Raw genomic sequence first — 16,220 nt, forward strand, 5'->3', positions numbered from 1 at the left:
GGGTTTATTGGAGCTAAGAGTGCAAATAGCTGTTTTGCCTTGAAAGACCATATTAGCATAAGACAATATGATAATGACAAGCAGAAAAAGTGCATGAGCTCGCATGCATGGAAGACTCAAACTGAGGGTACAACCTAGAGAAAGATATAGGAAATTTTTCATGAATAAAACATAGTATCTTAACACTAGAACAAAACAATGCTGCTGAGGTTACTGAGGGAACTTACCTCTCTAAGTTTTCCATGGCTCTTAAAGTTTGTTTTCTTTTGAAGGAACTGATGGTATATTCTCGGTAATAATGGAAAAAGTCACTCTGATAAATTTTTATGCTTTTTAGATATATATAGATTTATTCAAATGCTTAGAAATTTCCACACTGCGATGACCTTAAGTCTTTATGTTGCACATCAATGGTTATCTTCTGCAATGCAACACCAATGCTGCTCACCAGCCCCAGGCTAACATTTTGTTTGGGCAACATGACAAGATTCATGGCTTGATCCATTTCTTGATGAGATAAAGCACTTCACAGCTAAAGGAGGGTGAGTCATGAAGCGGATGGAAAAGGAAGTCCGGGGGAATGTATGCTGTATGAATGCAAAGAGAAGAAGAGGAGTTAAAAGGGGAATAAATTAGAATCAAGGTTCAGCTGGTTTTAAAGCTTGAAACATGGGCAGGAAGAGACACATTACAATGTAGGATTTAAATATGATGGCTTGTTTGATGATGATGATGGATGACTGTGTCTAAAAAGTTTTAATCACATTAAAGAGGATGTTAATGCACTGTTTTTTTTTTAAACTGGGGGTTGTATTGTTTTGTTTACCATGACAATTTCTTTTTACTTCTTTCATTACAGCTTTGACAGATTTTGCCTTTATTACAAATGCTGTTAAAGATGCTCAAAAATGAGCAAAAGAACAGTTTTGCAAGCTGGGCACAAACCCATCTCAATCCAATGAGAGATAACATCTTTCTTTTCTGTTTTTCTAAATTTGAAGCAGACATTTAAAAATCGACAGGAAACCTAAAAACAAGAAACATAACAACAACAAAAAAAGAAAACCACAGACAAATTCAATGAAGGAGACAAGCAGAAGGCTCTGTATGAGACACTACACAACAAAAGACTTCAAATCAGCTATCACAGCCAAGCATTGACTGATAGGTCGCCTCAAGCAGTGACAGATTCTGTCAGCTGTGATGATCAATAATATTGAAAGCAAGGTCATAGTGATTCCTTAAAGTAAGGTCAGTATCACTCTTTGATCCTCTGAGAATTTATTTTTGAATGTGACAACATTTACAGCATTGAAATGAAGCAATGAAACCACCATGCTTCTATTTTTTTGGTTGATCAAGGGAGTAGAAGAGTCAAGCAGATGCTAGGTGATCACATTCCCGAGCTTCTTAGTGCTGAAACAGAGGCACTTGAGTAATGACGGAAGTAACTGTCAAAAAAGCCTCTGAATTTTCAAGCAGAGACCCAGGTAAAGATAGAGTTCAAGGACAACTAACATGAATAAAACAAAACCCAAGTCCCATGGGCAGGTAGTGTACCATAAGGTTGGCACAAATATTATACATCTTTAGCATACTCAGAAACATCAGAGCAGAAAGACCATTAAAGGTTTCTTGGAGATAACATGCAAGAAAAACACCTCAAGTTCCACCATCTGGAGGAAATACCATCTGCCTACAGATATGAAGTGTTGAAAGTTCAGGTTGTCTGCAACATTTAGTAGATATTCCTGGAGAAACCTGTTTGTTGTTCTAGTAATGTATGTGTTTGGCACAGAGCGATAACACCGGTGATGTTGCTGGGTAAGAGTGAATTTATTAACCACCATCTGTTGTCCAACCCCTGTACACCAAAATGAACAAAAATACTACAGCAAATCTTTGTTGTGTATTTTATACGCAACAGAATTTATGGATTTGATGGCAGCAACAGATTTCAGGAAAATTGGTCAGGGTCAACGGAAATCTGGAAATGCTGAAAGCTGTAGAAACATTTTGCAACTAATTGGGTTAATTAGTCATTAACATAAAGCATCTAAAAATTAGCATCTTAGACATGCAGAAGCATCTACAAAATTTGTGAACAATGTTCTGTGAAAAGAATGTTTTGTGAGAACTTTGAATATATCATTATCAACAGTATTTAATATCAATGAAAGATTCCAAAAATCTGGAGAAATCTCTGTGCACAAGGGACAAGTGTGGAAATTAATACTGGATGCCTTTGATTTTTGGACAGTGAATTCAAAGCTGATATAATTCTGACATGGGAATCACTGCACAAGCTCAGGAAATATCATTGTCTCTGAACACAGTTTGCTATGCCATGCACACATAAAGAGCTATCGTGCAAATAAGAAACTATATGTGAACATGATCCACAAACACTGCTGTCTTCTCTCTGCCAAAGCGTATTTAAAATGGACTGTGACAAAGTGGAAAACGTTTCTGTGGTGAGATGGATCATGTTCGCTAGACTAAAGAAAAGAGGGAACATTTAGCTTGTTAACAGCCCTTAGTTCAAAAGTTGCATTTATGGTGCAATATGGTGGATGATTAGTGCCAATGGAATTGCAGACTGGCATATCTGGAAAAGCCACATCAGTGCTGAAAAGCTATATGCGGGATTTGAGCAAAATATTCCCCCATCCAGACATCATCTTTTGCAGGGATGTTCTTGCATATTTAGCAAAACAATACTAAACCACATACTGCAACTATTACAGCAGCATGGCTTCATAAGTAGAAAAGTCCGGCTGCTCAACTGACCTGCCTTTGTCCAGACCTTTGACCAACTGAAAACATTTGGAGCCATCAAATTCTAAATGACCATATTTTTACTTAAAATGGTACATTTACTCACTTTAAACATTTCATATTTTTTCTACCTTCTATTGTGAATAAAATGTGCATTTATGAGATTTGCAAATCACTGCATTCATTGCATTGGTATTACCTTTTTGCACATCGTCCCAACAAATTTAACTCATCAAATGACACTGACTCTTATGATATAGTATGAGAAATTACCCACAAAGCCTGTTATACCAATTGTTCACATATCCTGTAAAACTGTCAAAGAGCAGCAAAACACTTTTATGTGAAAATTACAGTTAATGAGTTAAAGCTAGAAGTTAAATTTTTAATTATGACAACAACTTTCTATTTCATAAACATCAGCGACAGACCAAAATCAAACTGGATTGAGCCTGATTACCTCCACAGATGCATGCAGTGCACTCTATGTGTGCACCTTTAGACGCCAAAGGCAGTCCAGCAATGAATATTGGAGAAATTCTGAAATAACTCTAGAAGTAGCATCAAAATTATATGAGCATGAGAGTGCCAAGGGGAAAAGGGCAAATTGAATGGTTATGTCTAGCGTGGACTACAGGAGGAATGCTGACCCACATCCACCCATCCACATTAAGGGGACGGCTGTGGAGCATGTGAACAGCTTCAAGTTCCTGGGAGTCCTCATCTCATCTGGACGACCAACTGCTCCAAGCTGGTCAAGAAGGCTCACCAGCGCCTCTTCTTCTTGAGGACTCTGAGGAAGAACCACCTGTCCTCAGACATCCTGGTGAACTTCTATCGCTGCACCATCGAGAGCATCCTGACCAACTGTATAACAGTCTGGTACGGGAACTGCTCTGCCTCGGACCGGAAGGCGTTGCAGAGGGTCGTGAAAACTGCCCAGCACATCGCCGGAGCACCACTTCCTGCCATAAAGGACATCTACAGGAAGCGGTGTCTGAAAAGGGCTGGGAAAATCATCAAAGACCCCAGTCACCCATCACATGGACTCTTCACCCTCCTGCCCTCTGGGAGGCGCTACAGGAGCCTCCGGACTAAGACCACCAGGTACCGGAACAGCTTCTTCCCCACAGCTGTCAGATTCCTGAACTCTGCCTCCTGACATCTGACCCACGTTAAACTTGTGGACTGAACATACACACACCCACAACCACCTACACACACACACAATGGACAACTGTACCCTCAAACACACAATAATAACATGGACTGAACCACCACTCACAACCACTAGCACTTTATATAGCCTCTGTAGAAATTACCCACATATCTCACTTATCTTAACTGCACTACTGTATAGTTCTGTGTAAATAATCATTCTGTACATACAATAATTTTTAATCCTACATCTGTTTATAACTTGCATAGTTCACATTTCTGTATAACTGTATATCTCATATTTCTGTATAGTTTTTTATTTCATATTCTGTATAGTTTTTTTCATATTTATATCCCGTTCATAGCCTGTACATAGCTTGTACTCACTACAGCCTGTACATACTTATAGTTATAGCATATTCATAACATATTTCATACCGTGTACATTATAACATACCATAATAGACCCATTTCTGTAATATACTTACATATCTATATTATTGCTAATATATATTGTAATATATCTATATCACGGCTAAAGCACTTCTGGATGGATGCAAACTGCATTTCGTTGCCCTGTACCTGTGCAATGACAATAAAGTTGAATTCTATTCTATTCTATTCTATTAGCATGTTTCTAATCCTCTGGGTGCCCTCCCTTGACAAAAGGTGTTGCTTTTGCAAATAAAATGATTTCACTATTAATGCGAGGCGATTCATTTTGCAAATTGAAACTCAGAAGTAATAATTTGAAGCAGGGAACAGGGTAATTCACTCGTGAATGCATATTAAATATTTAAATTTTGACATTTTGATACATCTTTAATGGAAATAACATAACATCCAATATGACAGATTGATGATTTTAGACCTTTCAGCCATTTGTTTAACCTCTACCAAATTTACCAGCAAATCTGGATGGAAATGCTCGTTCTTTTAAGTGGTGAACCTGAATGAGCATTGCTGCAGTTACATAACCATTCTGTAGCGCTGTGCATGCATGCACCCGCTCATTGCATTTTGCTGCCTGCAGTCAATCATTAACCTTAACTGTATTTCCACTGTGGCCCCACAGTGCCCCTCACTCCCTCTCAGAATAGGTTAAATATCAATAATAAGGCTGATATGGGAGTTGCCAATGTGTCAGAAGTGGTGAAATTTAAAGCTAGGGTTCACCTTTTTATATTCTCTCTCTTCCTTTTTAAAATATCTTATAAATGTGTTATATCCAATCATTTCTGTGTGCACTGCAGCATAAGCTGATGGGTTTAGCTCTCAGAAATGTACCACTCTGCTGCAGCCTCTCACTGGGCACACTTCAGAAGGAAACTGGTTAAGCCTTCAAATGCTATGTTAAATCTTCTTTCAAGTATAATAAAGCATGTCTCTATATGTTCTATTAAATCAAGCAAGTACAAAGCTTGTTTTGCATTTCAGTTTTCTACCAAATTTGTATCTCTTTATCTTTATCTCCGCCTGAGGTTGTGCAAAGGCAAGGCACTTAAACAATCCATTACAACCACATTTAAAGAATATTTGGTGCTTTAGCTTGGTGATTAGACGTTAAACCATTTATCTATGCACTTATATTTAATATCTTCCAATTTAAAGCTCTGCTTCACTTTAAAAGGATTTTCAGACAGTAAAAGGGTTTTCAAGTTTTCTGCAAATAAATAGAATTTCTTTTTTTAAATCTACACACAAAAAGGTCTGAACCACCAACTGTCTGTTTAGATCTGTCTACCCAGACTACACATAATGAATGAACATAATGAATGAGATCCACAGTTTGTTGGTAGTATGGACAGAACTGACTAAGCCATCCTGCAAGCTGCTTTCTTGTCTCCATAACACCAGGAGAAGCAAAACTCTTTAAAAAAAACAAAACAAAATAATGATCATTTTCAGTTGTGATGGTAACTGACAGGAAGGTTTGGGGCAGTTCCTTTCAATCTCACCTGTGTTTTCCATCCCAACTCGCTCTCTCACAGCAGCGTCTTATCTTCAATAACTGTTTCTTCCTGATTGCCTCTTGCTGCATCCACTCCCACAGTAGCTCTAATTTACTTACTTTAAATTAAATTCTATACTAAATCTGAGGTTTGTAAGCTTTTACATTACTTTTGTGAATTAATAGAAGAAACATCAAATTAAATACTTAAAGCGTGGGTGGAAATATGTGTTTTCTTAAGCCAACACAGAAGTGTCTGGCCGGAGGATTCTGATGTTCATATTATTAACCATCTTTAAACAATGACCTGATTCTGTTCAGGAGTTTCTTTTTAGTGTGGGATCTCTTGTATTAATGGAAAGCAATTTACTTTTTTCATGCTACTCTGTTATTGGTCAAAAAAAAAAAGCTCCACCAGAGGAAATCTAATCAATTAACAACCTGAACAGAATGTGCAGGTCTATGATAAGCTCCTAATGTCATGATCAATTCTCCAAAGAATATGAATCAGAAAATCAGAAGTAATAAATTGGAAAAGAAATGTTGAAGCTATCAATTGTAACTTGAAGTGACATCACATGTGGGCAAAATTACATTGAGTTTTTTCCCCCTTCCTACTGATTTAGTTTCCCTTTTCCTAACAGTTAAGTGAACCGTTAAATGACTGATTCGGTTCATCGTTGCAGTCATCTGGGCTGAATCTACATCTGGATTACGTTAGAGTGAGGTCGCCCAGCATGCTACTCAACTCTACTCACCTGGAACTAGGTGCTGCATCATCCTCGGTTGGACTTACAGGTTTCTAGTAACACATTATGCAGTAGCTGTAGTAGTTTTTTTGTTTTTTTTAAGAAATGTTGCATACTTTCCACTTAATTTGTTTACTGAACATAGAGATAAATACCTAACTATAAATCAATCCATCCATTATCTATAAGTAAGGAATAATATGTTGTGGTTTAGTTTTCCATATGTTTCTGATGGCTTTTAAGTCCCTAGCAGTTTAGGCTTCTTCCTTCTCCTTAAGAAGGAATGATAACAACTGTTAATTACAAATGTATAATCTTTTGCTTTATTTTTGCTTCTAAGGCTAAATGCTGAGAAACCAAGTTACAGCCAAGCGAGCTGAAATTAAACTATTGATTATCAAACCTCCACAGGTGCAAAGATAAACAGGGTAGGCCCTCACAGGAGGCAACACTTTGATTAGTTTGAAAAACTAAACAAAATCATTTTATTCTTGAAGGTGCAGTCTATTTGAGTGCGCTCTGTTACAAGTGTATTTTAACTATCAGCGCAGATGCAATTAAAAAAAAGTGTATTTTTCCTTTTATTGTAGTCGGCTCAACAGTATGTTACCACATGTCTGCGCCTGCAAGGGTTTGCACCCACATTTAAGTTAACAAATGAGGCAGGGGTGAGAGTGGAGGAAGAGGACATGTCAACTGTCAAGTGGCTGTCAGGTTATGTAAAGGCAGGGCGAAGGCAGGAGCGGCGAGGACGCCACGCTCAGGGAGCTGGAAAAAAATATGCGTCACAGTTCAAAATCAATCTGCATTGATCCTCTGCAGTGGCATGATCTTCCGATTTCCACTGAGTGTCAGAGGTACATGACCACTCACACCCGTGCATCTCTTCAAAGTCAAAAAAATGAGAAAAATAAGGAGAGAGAAGTCACTGAACACCTATGAAAAAAAAACATGTTTATTTTACAAGAAGGGCACATTTTCTGTACAAACTGTAAACTAAATACTGTAATTATTCAGAGGGTTATAATCTTTGACATCACTTTCATGAATGAACACCAGAACCATGTAAATAAATAAATATATAAATAGCCAGTGACTGTTGCATCTTACTGTAAATTATAATCCCACTGGGAAAAAATACAGCATGTAAGCTTGCTACGCACATTAAGGATTTTTTTTTTTCAAGATAAAAAGCACTTGTGTTCATCACGACTACATTTTGAACATCATTGTACAATACTCAATCCCTGCAAGCCCCTATCCAAAATACTGCCACTGAATTTTTTTTTTTTTTTTACATGAAGCTCTGTCACTGAATCAAGGCTGAGGTAGGGACTCCATCATTACTCTAGACAGTTAAATAAGCTGAGACATCATCGTTAAAAAGGCTCCACATTCCCAGGGCTGGGGAGTGTTATTCAGCCCTGCGTCTGTTGCATCGCTTGGCCAGTCATTGGAGGAGATGGAGGAGGAGCAGGACGAGGACGAGGGATTGTACACTGTCAGATTTGCTTAAGTTGTCATACATCATGTAACTACACTGATTGAGAGACCGTGTACTGTCACTAAAGCTCCCCAAAGCAATTTGTAAGGCAGCCTAGAGGAAATGCTCCAGATCAAACAAAACATTTTGCTTGTGGGACTCTTGCCTGACATCGCCCTTCTCCAAAATCAAAGCAGTGGCAGCTGAAAAGATGAGTCACTGAGTTTACAAGGTGAAGGCTCAGGGGGCGGTTTACATGGAGCCATCATCTGAACTCTCAGCTGGAGGTATGTTTTCTATAAATGTCTACATACAGCATATACAAAAACATCTGGTAAAATGTGCGAATCCAATGATGTGGCATGAAATTGCAGATTAATCCCAGTACCATTCAAGAGTACCCGTACCCACCCTGAATTTCAGCTTATAAAACACTGTTTAGATCACAGTTTACGCTACAGTACAACCACATTCAGCCAGAAATAAGAATTTTGGCAAAAAAAAGAAAATATTAATAATAATAATAATAATAAAGTCAGCAGGTGGGAGTTTAATTCAGCGCTCTGACTTAGATTAGAGGCAGGAAACAGTACACGCACTCTGTTTAATAATAAATTCAATCAGTGTTAACATGAGGGGGGGACTCACGAAGTTGACAGAGCCAGCCGAGAGAAAAGAGAAAGAGATGGAGAAAAAAGAGGTGAGTGTATAAAGGGGGAGGGGTGGGAGGGGCAATCTTCCCCAAGGCAGTTTCCTTCCATGTCCAATCCTGACAGATTATATGCACTTCATGTTTTATTGCATGTTTGAGTTGGCTTCTGTTTGACTAAGGGAGTGAATTTAGAGGAGCTGCTGCAAAGTGCTAAGCTGATATGGCTGATAATCTACAAAAGGCAAGGGCTGAGTATAATTGGGGCGAGTTACAGCATATTGTGGCACTTGAAATAGCTTGAACACTTGTAAAATTGAGTTAATTCATTCCGAAAGATATCTAATCTAAACTGCACTTCATGAAAAAAAAAATCTCATTTTTTTAATAGATGGAGCAACACGTGGGAGGTGACAGGGAGGCAGAGAGGACAATGGGTTGCTTTTGTGTCACAAGCCAAGCCACATATTGAACTAAAAGCTTTCCCCCTTTGTTGCCATCTAGATACTATTGGATTTTCCAGAGCAGGAAAATCAAATGCTTCGTTCAAGACCTACTGCTTTCTATTGGATCGGTTCTCCCCTTCCCTGATGTGCGACAGTTTCATGCCTTCATGGACACAAACTGCATGCGATGGACACTCAAAGTGCAAAGTGCCTGAAAGCGTGCTGCTGAGCACTATTTCCCAAGGAATACTGAGCAGAAAAAGACTATGACTATATTTGGCTCTGACAGTCATGTTTGCCTAAATACTAGATTTATTTTAAATACTACATGAAACTGAAACATGTTTCTAGTGTATAGGCAGTGATCCCTATAAATAGATATCTGCATAACATCCTAAACTCAGGTTATTCCTTTATGCCCTCTGTAGTGGACACACAAATCTCAAAAAAAGTTAGACTGAAAAAGGAAGATATGAATCTGCAGATATCTGTTTATGGTAGACCCTATACAGAAAAGGCAACCTGAACCTTTCTGGTTTCTTGTTTGTAGTCCTGCTCTGTAGAACTGTTGACCAAATACATGTGAGCAGATTGCATTTGCATGTATGTGGACGCTCCAGACGAAGAGCTGTCATCTTTTGATGATTTAGTTTTATATTAGCTTCTTAAAATGTAACTGTATTGGCAAATGCAAGACCACTAAAAAAATCACCTGTTGTCTCCTAGGTTAAGTTAGCAGACTAGTCGATTGGTTCTGTGTCAGTCAAGCCAATGAATAGGCTTTAATCCTTCTCTCCCTATAGTTTCCCTATAGTTTCAGTTGTATGCTTGAAATACATAATTTCTTACTTTGTGTTTCCTTAGTTTTGCTACTACACTCTTAAGTGATCGTTGGCATTGACATGCACTGGTATAATCAATACTATATTTTAATGTAGCTAAGGCTAACTAAGATATTAGCAAAGTTCAGACTGATTTAGTGCTAAATTGGACCTTATAGAGTCAGTCTAACTGGTGCAAAAAGCAAACATGACAACCGGAAATGGATGGCAGCACATCAGAAGCACTCACTAATGAAAACTGTCTTATAAGATTTTGGCCTACTTCCACAGTCCTACATAAATTATAATTAATGTTTACTTTTAAAATTCAGCTGTGTTCAGACTTGACTCTGCACAGAGAGATACTGCCACGCTGCAGAACGAGCAGTTTACAAAATCATATATCTGCAAGCTTACAAAAGGTCAGTAAAAGTCACTTGCATTACGGCTGAGTCAACTTAGTGGCTGCTGCGCTACCCTCTCTGTCCAAGTGCAGTTTTTAGTTTTACACATTTACAATCTTTTTTTAATTATGGGCTGACGGCATTTGCCAAAAATAGTATCACAAGCACCACTTTAAATGGATGGTGGCGGCGGGGGGGTTAAAATGGAGGGCTGCCAAAGACAATGGTGCAGACAGAATGAAATTAAAAGAAGATATGGTGCAGGTGTGAAGGACTAAGCTAACAGGGAGAAGAGAGGCGCTTGGCATTACTCAAGAAATAAGGGCAGCGTGAAAGGAGGAAGGGGAGAGGAAACTCCAAAGAGGTTTCACTGAAGAATGGCTGACGGAAGACAAAGCCAATGAAAACAAGGAGTAAGGAGTAAAAATGGAAGAAACTTCAGGTCAGTCCCAGCTGGCTGAAGAAAGATCAGCATACAAATAAAAAGGCAGGAACTTTCTTCATTTCCTCGTCTCTTTCTCTCTCAAGTACACCTCTTTTGAATAACAGTGGGTGGTGCGGAGGTGGGAGGATGGGTTAAGAATAACATTTTTGACAATTTGGCTTACGGCATCAAACTCTGCTGTTGGTTTTAGTTGTAATCAGAACAGTGTTACTTTGGTATCAGTATTTTTTGTTCTTACCTCAAATAAACTGCCACTGGAATATAGCTATTTTGCTTTTGCTGTCATTAGAAATGTGCTAAAGAAAAAAAAAACTGCAATAGACGACTAACAATACTGTAGCAAAAACAATTTACCCACTTTGTTTGCTCTTTCATGAAACACATACAAAGCACCTACCTACAAGATATTTTACTAATACTATATTTTCTCCCACTGTATATACTGTGTTTGAATCCCTCCAGAATAGTGTCATCACTGTACAGTATACACATGCAGATGTATACATTTTTGCAAAGACTAAAAAAAATGTATACATGTGCCCATAGGTAGTATTCTGCTGTTAATATTCACATTATCAACATTTATCATCAAATGTGTCAATGTCATCAATAAATGCTGAATATATTTTGCAGATAGTTATATCCAGGATAAAGTGCCTGTACTTTAAAACATTCTGTAAGTTTTCCATGTAGGTTTTTTTTTTGACAGTCTTAAGGTCTTGTATAACACACTCACTGGTTTCTTGTTCCTATAGACATGTGTCTCTGCCGTTTGTTTTTGCTGTCCTCCTGTGTAATCGTTTCTTGCCTTTGTGCATACGTGCATGCCTCGCTGAATTTCAATGCACCTTTGCTTTTTCTCAACATGTCACGGCTTTATGCTGTCCGTTCTGTGTTATGGGGTTGATCTTTTCCAGTGTGACTTCAGCATCGCTGTCTAAATTCCCAGAGATGGCCGGTGAGTGTTTCTCAAGGGTGTTGTTTGCCACGCCCACCTCGACCTCCCCTCCACTTCCGTCTTTCTTCTGTAATTCCTCCTCCTGACACAGGATGCTGTGAGGAATCACATAGCTTGCTGAGCTGTTGCCCTCCTTTGGGATGTGGCTCTTGGGCTCATACTGACAGTTGGGGTTCGAGGGAGGAGCACCCATATTGTTGTTAATACTGACGATCTCAATGGCGTTGCTCCCCGGGCACAGCCGATGGCAACCCAGGAGGATGGAGAAGGCCTTGCGGAAGTCGGCATTGAAGGCATAGATGATTGGGTTGAGCGAAGAGTTTGCCCAGCCAAACCACACAAACACATCAAAGGTGGTGGAGCTGATGCAGGGGAATTCTGTGGATCCATCTGGCATGTGTGTTTCACAGAATGGAACCATGCAGTTTAGGATGAAGAAGGGCAACCAGCAGCACACAAACACACCCATAATGACCGAGAGCGTCTTTAAGACTTTGGTTTCTCTTTTGAATGACATTTTAAATGAGCTCTCACTGTCCATGTTTGAACTGTTTCCCATGCTGCTGTGTCGGTTTTTGGCACTCTCTGCTGCTCGCTCCAAAGCAGATATTCTCCTTATCTGTGTCTGGGCGATGCGGTAGATCCGGGTGTAGGTGACGATCATAATTGCCACGGGGATGTAGAAGCTGATAAGAGAGGAGGAGATGGCGTAGGTCCTGTTAAGACTGAAGTCACAGTTGTCAGGGGGCAGATCATCAGGGTAGGTTCCATTTAGCTCCACATAGCTGGTGGTCTGAGCTTTGTGCCAGTTAAGCTGAACAGGAATGAAGGAGATGAGGACGGACAAGGTCCATGCCACACTGATCATCAGACACGCTACTTTAGGGGTCATCTTGCGTTCATAGCGGAATGGGCTTGAGATGGCCCAGTAACGATCGACACTAATCACACACAAGTTCAAGATGGAGGCAGTGGAGCACATTATGTCAAATGCCACCCACACGTTGCAGAATGCACCAAATGGCCAAAACCCCACAATCTCTGTCGCTGCCTTCCATGGCATTACCAAAATAGCTACCAGGAGGTCAGAGATGGCCAGCGAGATGACAAAGAAATTGGTGACCTTTGACCTCAGGTGTCGGAACTTGGTGACGGCAGCGCACACCAGGGTGTTGCCTAGCAGTGTGGTGAAGATGAGCAGGGAGAGAAAGCATCCTGTCAGAACACGTTTCGAGGAGTCTCTCTCCGGCGTAAGCTGCTTTCCATCTCGAACCGTTGAGAAATTCTGATCCATTGTTTATGCTACAGTTTTAATAAAGAGAGAGAGGGGATGGGTGAGGGGGATGTCAGCAGTCACCCCATCACATCCCCAGCCTGCAGCAGCTGTGCTCCTCCGAGGAAGACTCTCAGACGGAGAGCGTAGCTGGTGGAGAGGTAAATTGTCTTGGCACCAGCTCTCTCACTGACTGGGTCATCAATAGGCTCCTTGTCACAACCACCATTCTTGCACGAGGGATGCTATAAATATTTCAAAATTCTCTCTTCAGGAATGTTCCCCTTAAAAATCTCTGGTTCATAAATTCCTGCAGCAGCAGCACAGACAGCAGACATTCTAGTTTGCAGAGGAAGAAGAATATTCCAGCAATTTGCAATTGTTTTCTTTTTTTTCAATCGCAAATTGAGTCCTAAAAATGAGTAAAGCAGCAATAAAAATGAGTTTTAAAGACAAGTTCTTGGTCCTTTTTCTCCTGGCATTGTATGCCTCAGCTGTCAAGCCCTCAGCGAATAGTTTCACAACATACTGTTGCTAAGCTTTTGAGTAAACAGAGGCTCAGCCAATCATTAGCCTTATATACCACCTCATCAATAACTTCTATTGATGGTTTTCGCACCGCGTTTATCTGATTTGTTTAATGATCTGCGAGGCGTGTCCCTGTGATTGTCCCAGTATCGACGCTGATCCTACTAAGTAATGTCCTCTGTGTTATTCTTTTTAATTTCTCTTTAAACGCTCCTCTCTCCTACTAAATGGCACTGTCCCCAGCTAAACATAACACCTGAGTGTTGATCAAAAAGAATAAATAAATAAAATTAAAATGCATTCAAAAGTCTTAACGGTTCGTTTTGAAAGAAGGGAGATACAGATTAAATGAGAAAACCAGAAAAAAACGCATCACTTTTGCAGCGCTTTATATTCTGACATGATGCTTCAATTCAAACGCGTTTAGTTTCCTTTTGGCTGAATTTTGTGGCAATTTACCAAAAGCCTTTCATCCTTTAAAATGCAGAGTTTTCATCCGGACATCAGCCCAAATCCCTGGATTTGAAATAAAGGCTCACTTCATTTATTTATTTTATTATCATTATTATTATTATTATCGATTTTTGTAGACAGCGTTCGCTTCGCTCTTTGGATGTGGATAGCTCCGGGCAAGTTTTAAGCGTCTTGGGTTAGCTTTGAAAACAACTGAATCCAAAACGAACCAATGAAATCATCCGCTAATTTTTAACTAATAAAAAAAGTTCCGTTCCGAATCCACATTTCTTCGGTGTACATCCAACTTGTATCTTGGTAGTGAAGGAGAAGGAGCTCACCCTCTCTGCGCGCTCCTCCATGCCAAGAAAGTCACGCTCTCCCTTTTTGCGGCGTTTCCTTGGGTGTTTAAATCAGTCTTTATGCTTTTCTTTTTGGGGGCCATCCTTTGTGATGCAACATTCAGATACACTGCGATGTGTCTTCGGTGTGACTGGCAAGCGGAGAGAGAAAGGAATGACTCTGGTCTCTCCAAGAGCGTGTTCCTACGCGCTCCTATCTCTCCGCTCAGCTGCTGCTGCTGCCTGCTGCTGCGCACCACGGTCCCTGCCACAACTGCTCCATCTATTCAAAAAAAAGGATGATAAGGGTAAAGCTGCACAAATTCACCCTATACTGCACACCGTTTGCTTCTGAAAGTGTTTAACCAAATCATTTACGGCAACCTTTATGACTGGGAATTTATAAGTGTCCGACACATGTAAAGTTCATTCTGAAAAAAATGAGAGAAGGAGTGCGTGTATTCTCTGCTCTCCAAATTACGCGGATTTCTGTCTTTGAAATTACGCATTTGAATTTTGGTAACTCTTGTCTTACAGTTTTTATAAGTACCTGAATTACTATTTTACACTAGGCTACCATTAACTGTGGCATTTTCAGCTTCTTCTTCGTCTTTTTTTTATCGCCTGCACTTCACCTACACAGACCTATAAAAAGCCATCACTACCATAAAGTCGCGAAAAGACAAGATGAGCTATAAACGAATCTGCCGCGATGTCCTGGGATGAACTTGTAGCCAGCAGACACACAGAGGCACAATGAGGCCATCTACAGGATGTAAGACTGCAGGAGGTTAATGTGAGAGTGGGAGCCGACACTGAGCCGCAGCGTTGCATTAACGTCACCTCAGTAAACATGACTCACCAACTTTGAATTAAATTAGGTTCCCAGGAGCCGCGCTGCAGCATGAAGAGCCATAAATTAAGAGAGGTACAGAGTGTTGAGCTGTGTGTGTGTACTTGTGTTTACTATGGGGACACAATCTGTTTATACTGTCAGTTGTGGGAACACACCCCCCTTTGGGGACAAAAAGCAAGTTCCCATAAAGTAAAACATTAAACCGAAAAGGTTTAGGTTAAGTTTTAAGTTCAAGAAATAAATATAAGCCAAAGTAATGTCCTCTGAAGTGATGTTTGTGTGTGTGTGAGTCAGTGACTGAGAGAGAGCGAGATAGAGATGTGTACTGCTCAAGCTATGCTATCATGCCACTGGCTGCCTGACAGGCTTGGCCAATTTGAATATTAACTATTTAGCAAGATGAAATCCTCAATGGATGCTCTCCCACTGTGTGTGTGTGTGTCTATGTGCAAGGATGACTGTGCACATCTGTGTGAGGGTTTGCAGATGTGCATGTGTGTGTGCGCGTGTGTGAAGTGAGTGAGTAATGCATGTAGACAAGCCAAGTGTAAGAGGCCTAGCAGACACAACGCCCACATTTCCCCGTAGCACAGAGCCAGGGTGTGCGTGCAGCCGAAAAAGTTCAAACCAAGACCATGTCACACACAAACAGAAACACACACACTCAGTCTCACTCATTCACTCACACAAGAACAACCATGCAATGGAATTTACGTCTGCTCCAAAAAGCAAACAAAATAGAATAGAATAGAATAGAATAGAATAGAATAGAATAGAATATGGTTTTCAAAATGAAATTCCAGTGGTTAATTTTTCTCACAAGCAAACAGGAAATGTAAATAATATGGTGCTGTTTAAATAAATATGATGATTCACTTTATGGCTTGCTTGTAATCTCTGTACATACAACATCACACAGTTCAGTTG

General features: G+C 39.9%; 1 protein-coding gene across 2 annotated transcripts; it reads right to left on the reverse strand.

Moving 5' to 3' along the window:
• Positions 1-393: 393 nt before the first annotated feature.
• drd1b (dopamine receptor D1b) lies at positions 394-15,270 on the reverse strand. 2 transcript variants are annotated; one of them, XR_003222016.1, is made up of 2 exons: positions 14,438-15,270; positions 394-587 (listed from the first exon to the last, which is right to left on the reverse strand). XR_003222016.1 is itself a non-coding variant. In XM_025911060.1 (2 exons), the coding sequence occupies exon 2, from the start codon at positions 13,134-13,136 to the stop codon at positions 11,745-11,747; it is 1,392 nt and encodes a 463-aa protein (XP_025766845.1). In that variant the 5' UTR covers positions 13,137-13,527; positions 14,438-15,103; the 3' UTR covers positions 7,584-11,744. The 2 variants fall into 2 exon arrangements, 1 of the variants encoding a protein (XP_025766845.1); XM_025911060.1 differs by lacking the exon at positions 394-587 and adding an exon at positions 7,584-13,527 and having other exon boundaries at positions 14,438-15,103.
• Positions 15,271-16,220: the final 950 nt, after the last annotated feature.

The sequence above is a fragment of the Oreochromis niloticus genome, linkage group LG10 (genome assembly GCF_001858045.2).
Source record: "Oreochromis niloticus isolate F11D_XX linkage group LG10, O_niloticus_UMD_NMBU, whole genome shotgun sequence".
Classification (NCBI taxonomy): domain Eukaryota; kingdom Metazoa; phylum Chordata; class Actinopteri; order Cichliformes; family Cichlidae; genus Oreochromis; species Oreochromis niloticus.

Bases quoted from the DNA above. Each gene is read 5' to 3' on its own strand.
- drd1b (XM_025911060.1), bottom strand. From the start codon at position 13,136: ATGGATCAGAATTTCTCAACGGTTCGAGATGGAAAGCAGCTTACGCCG.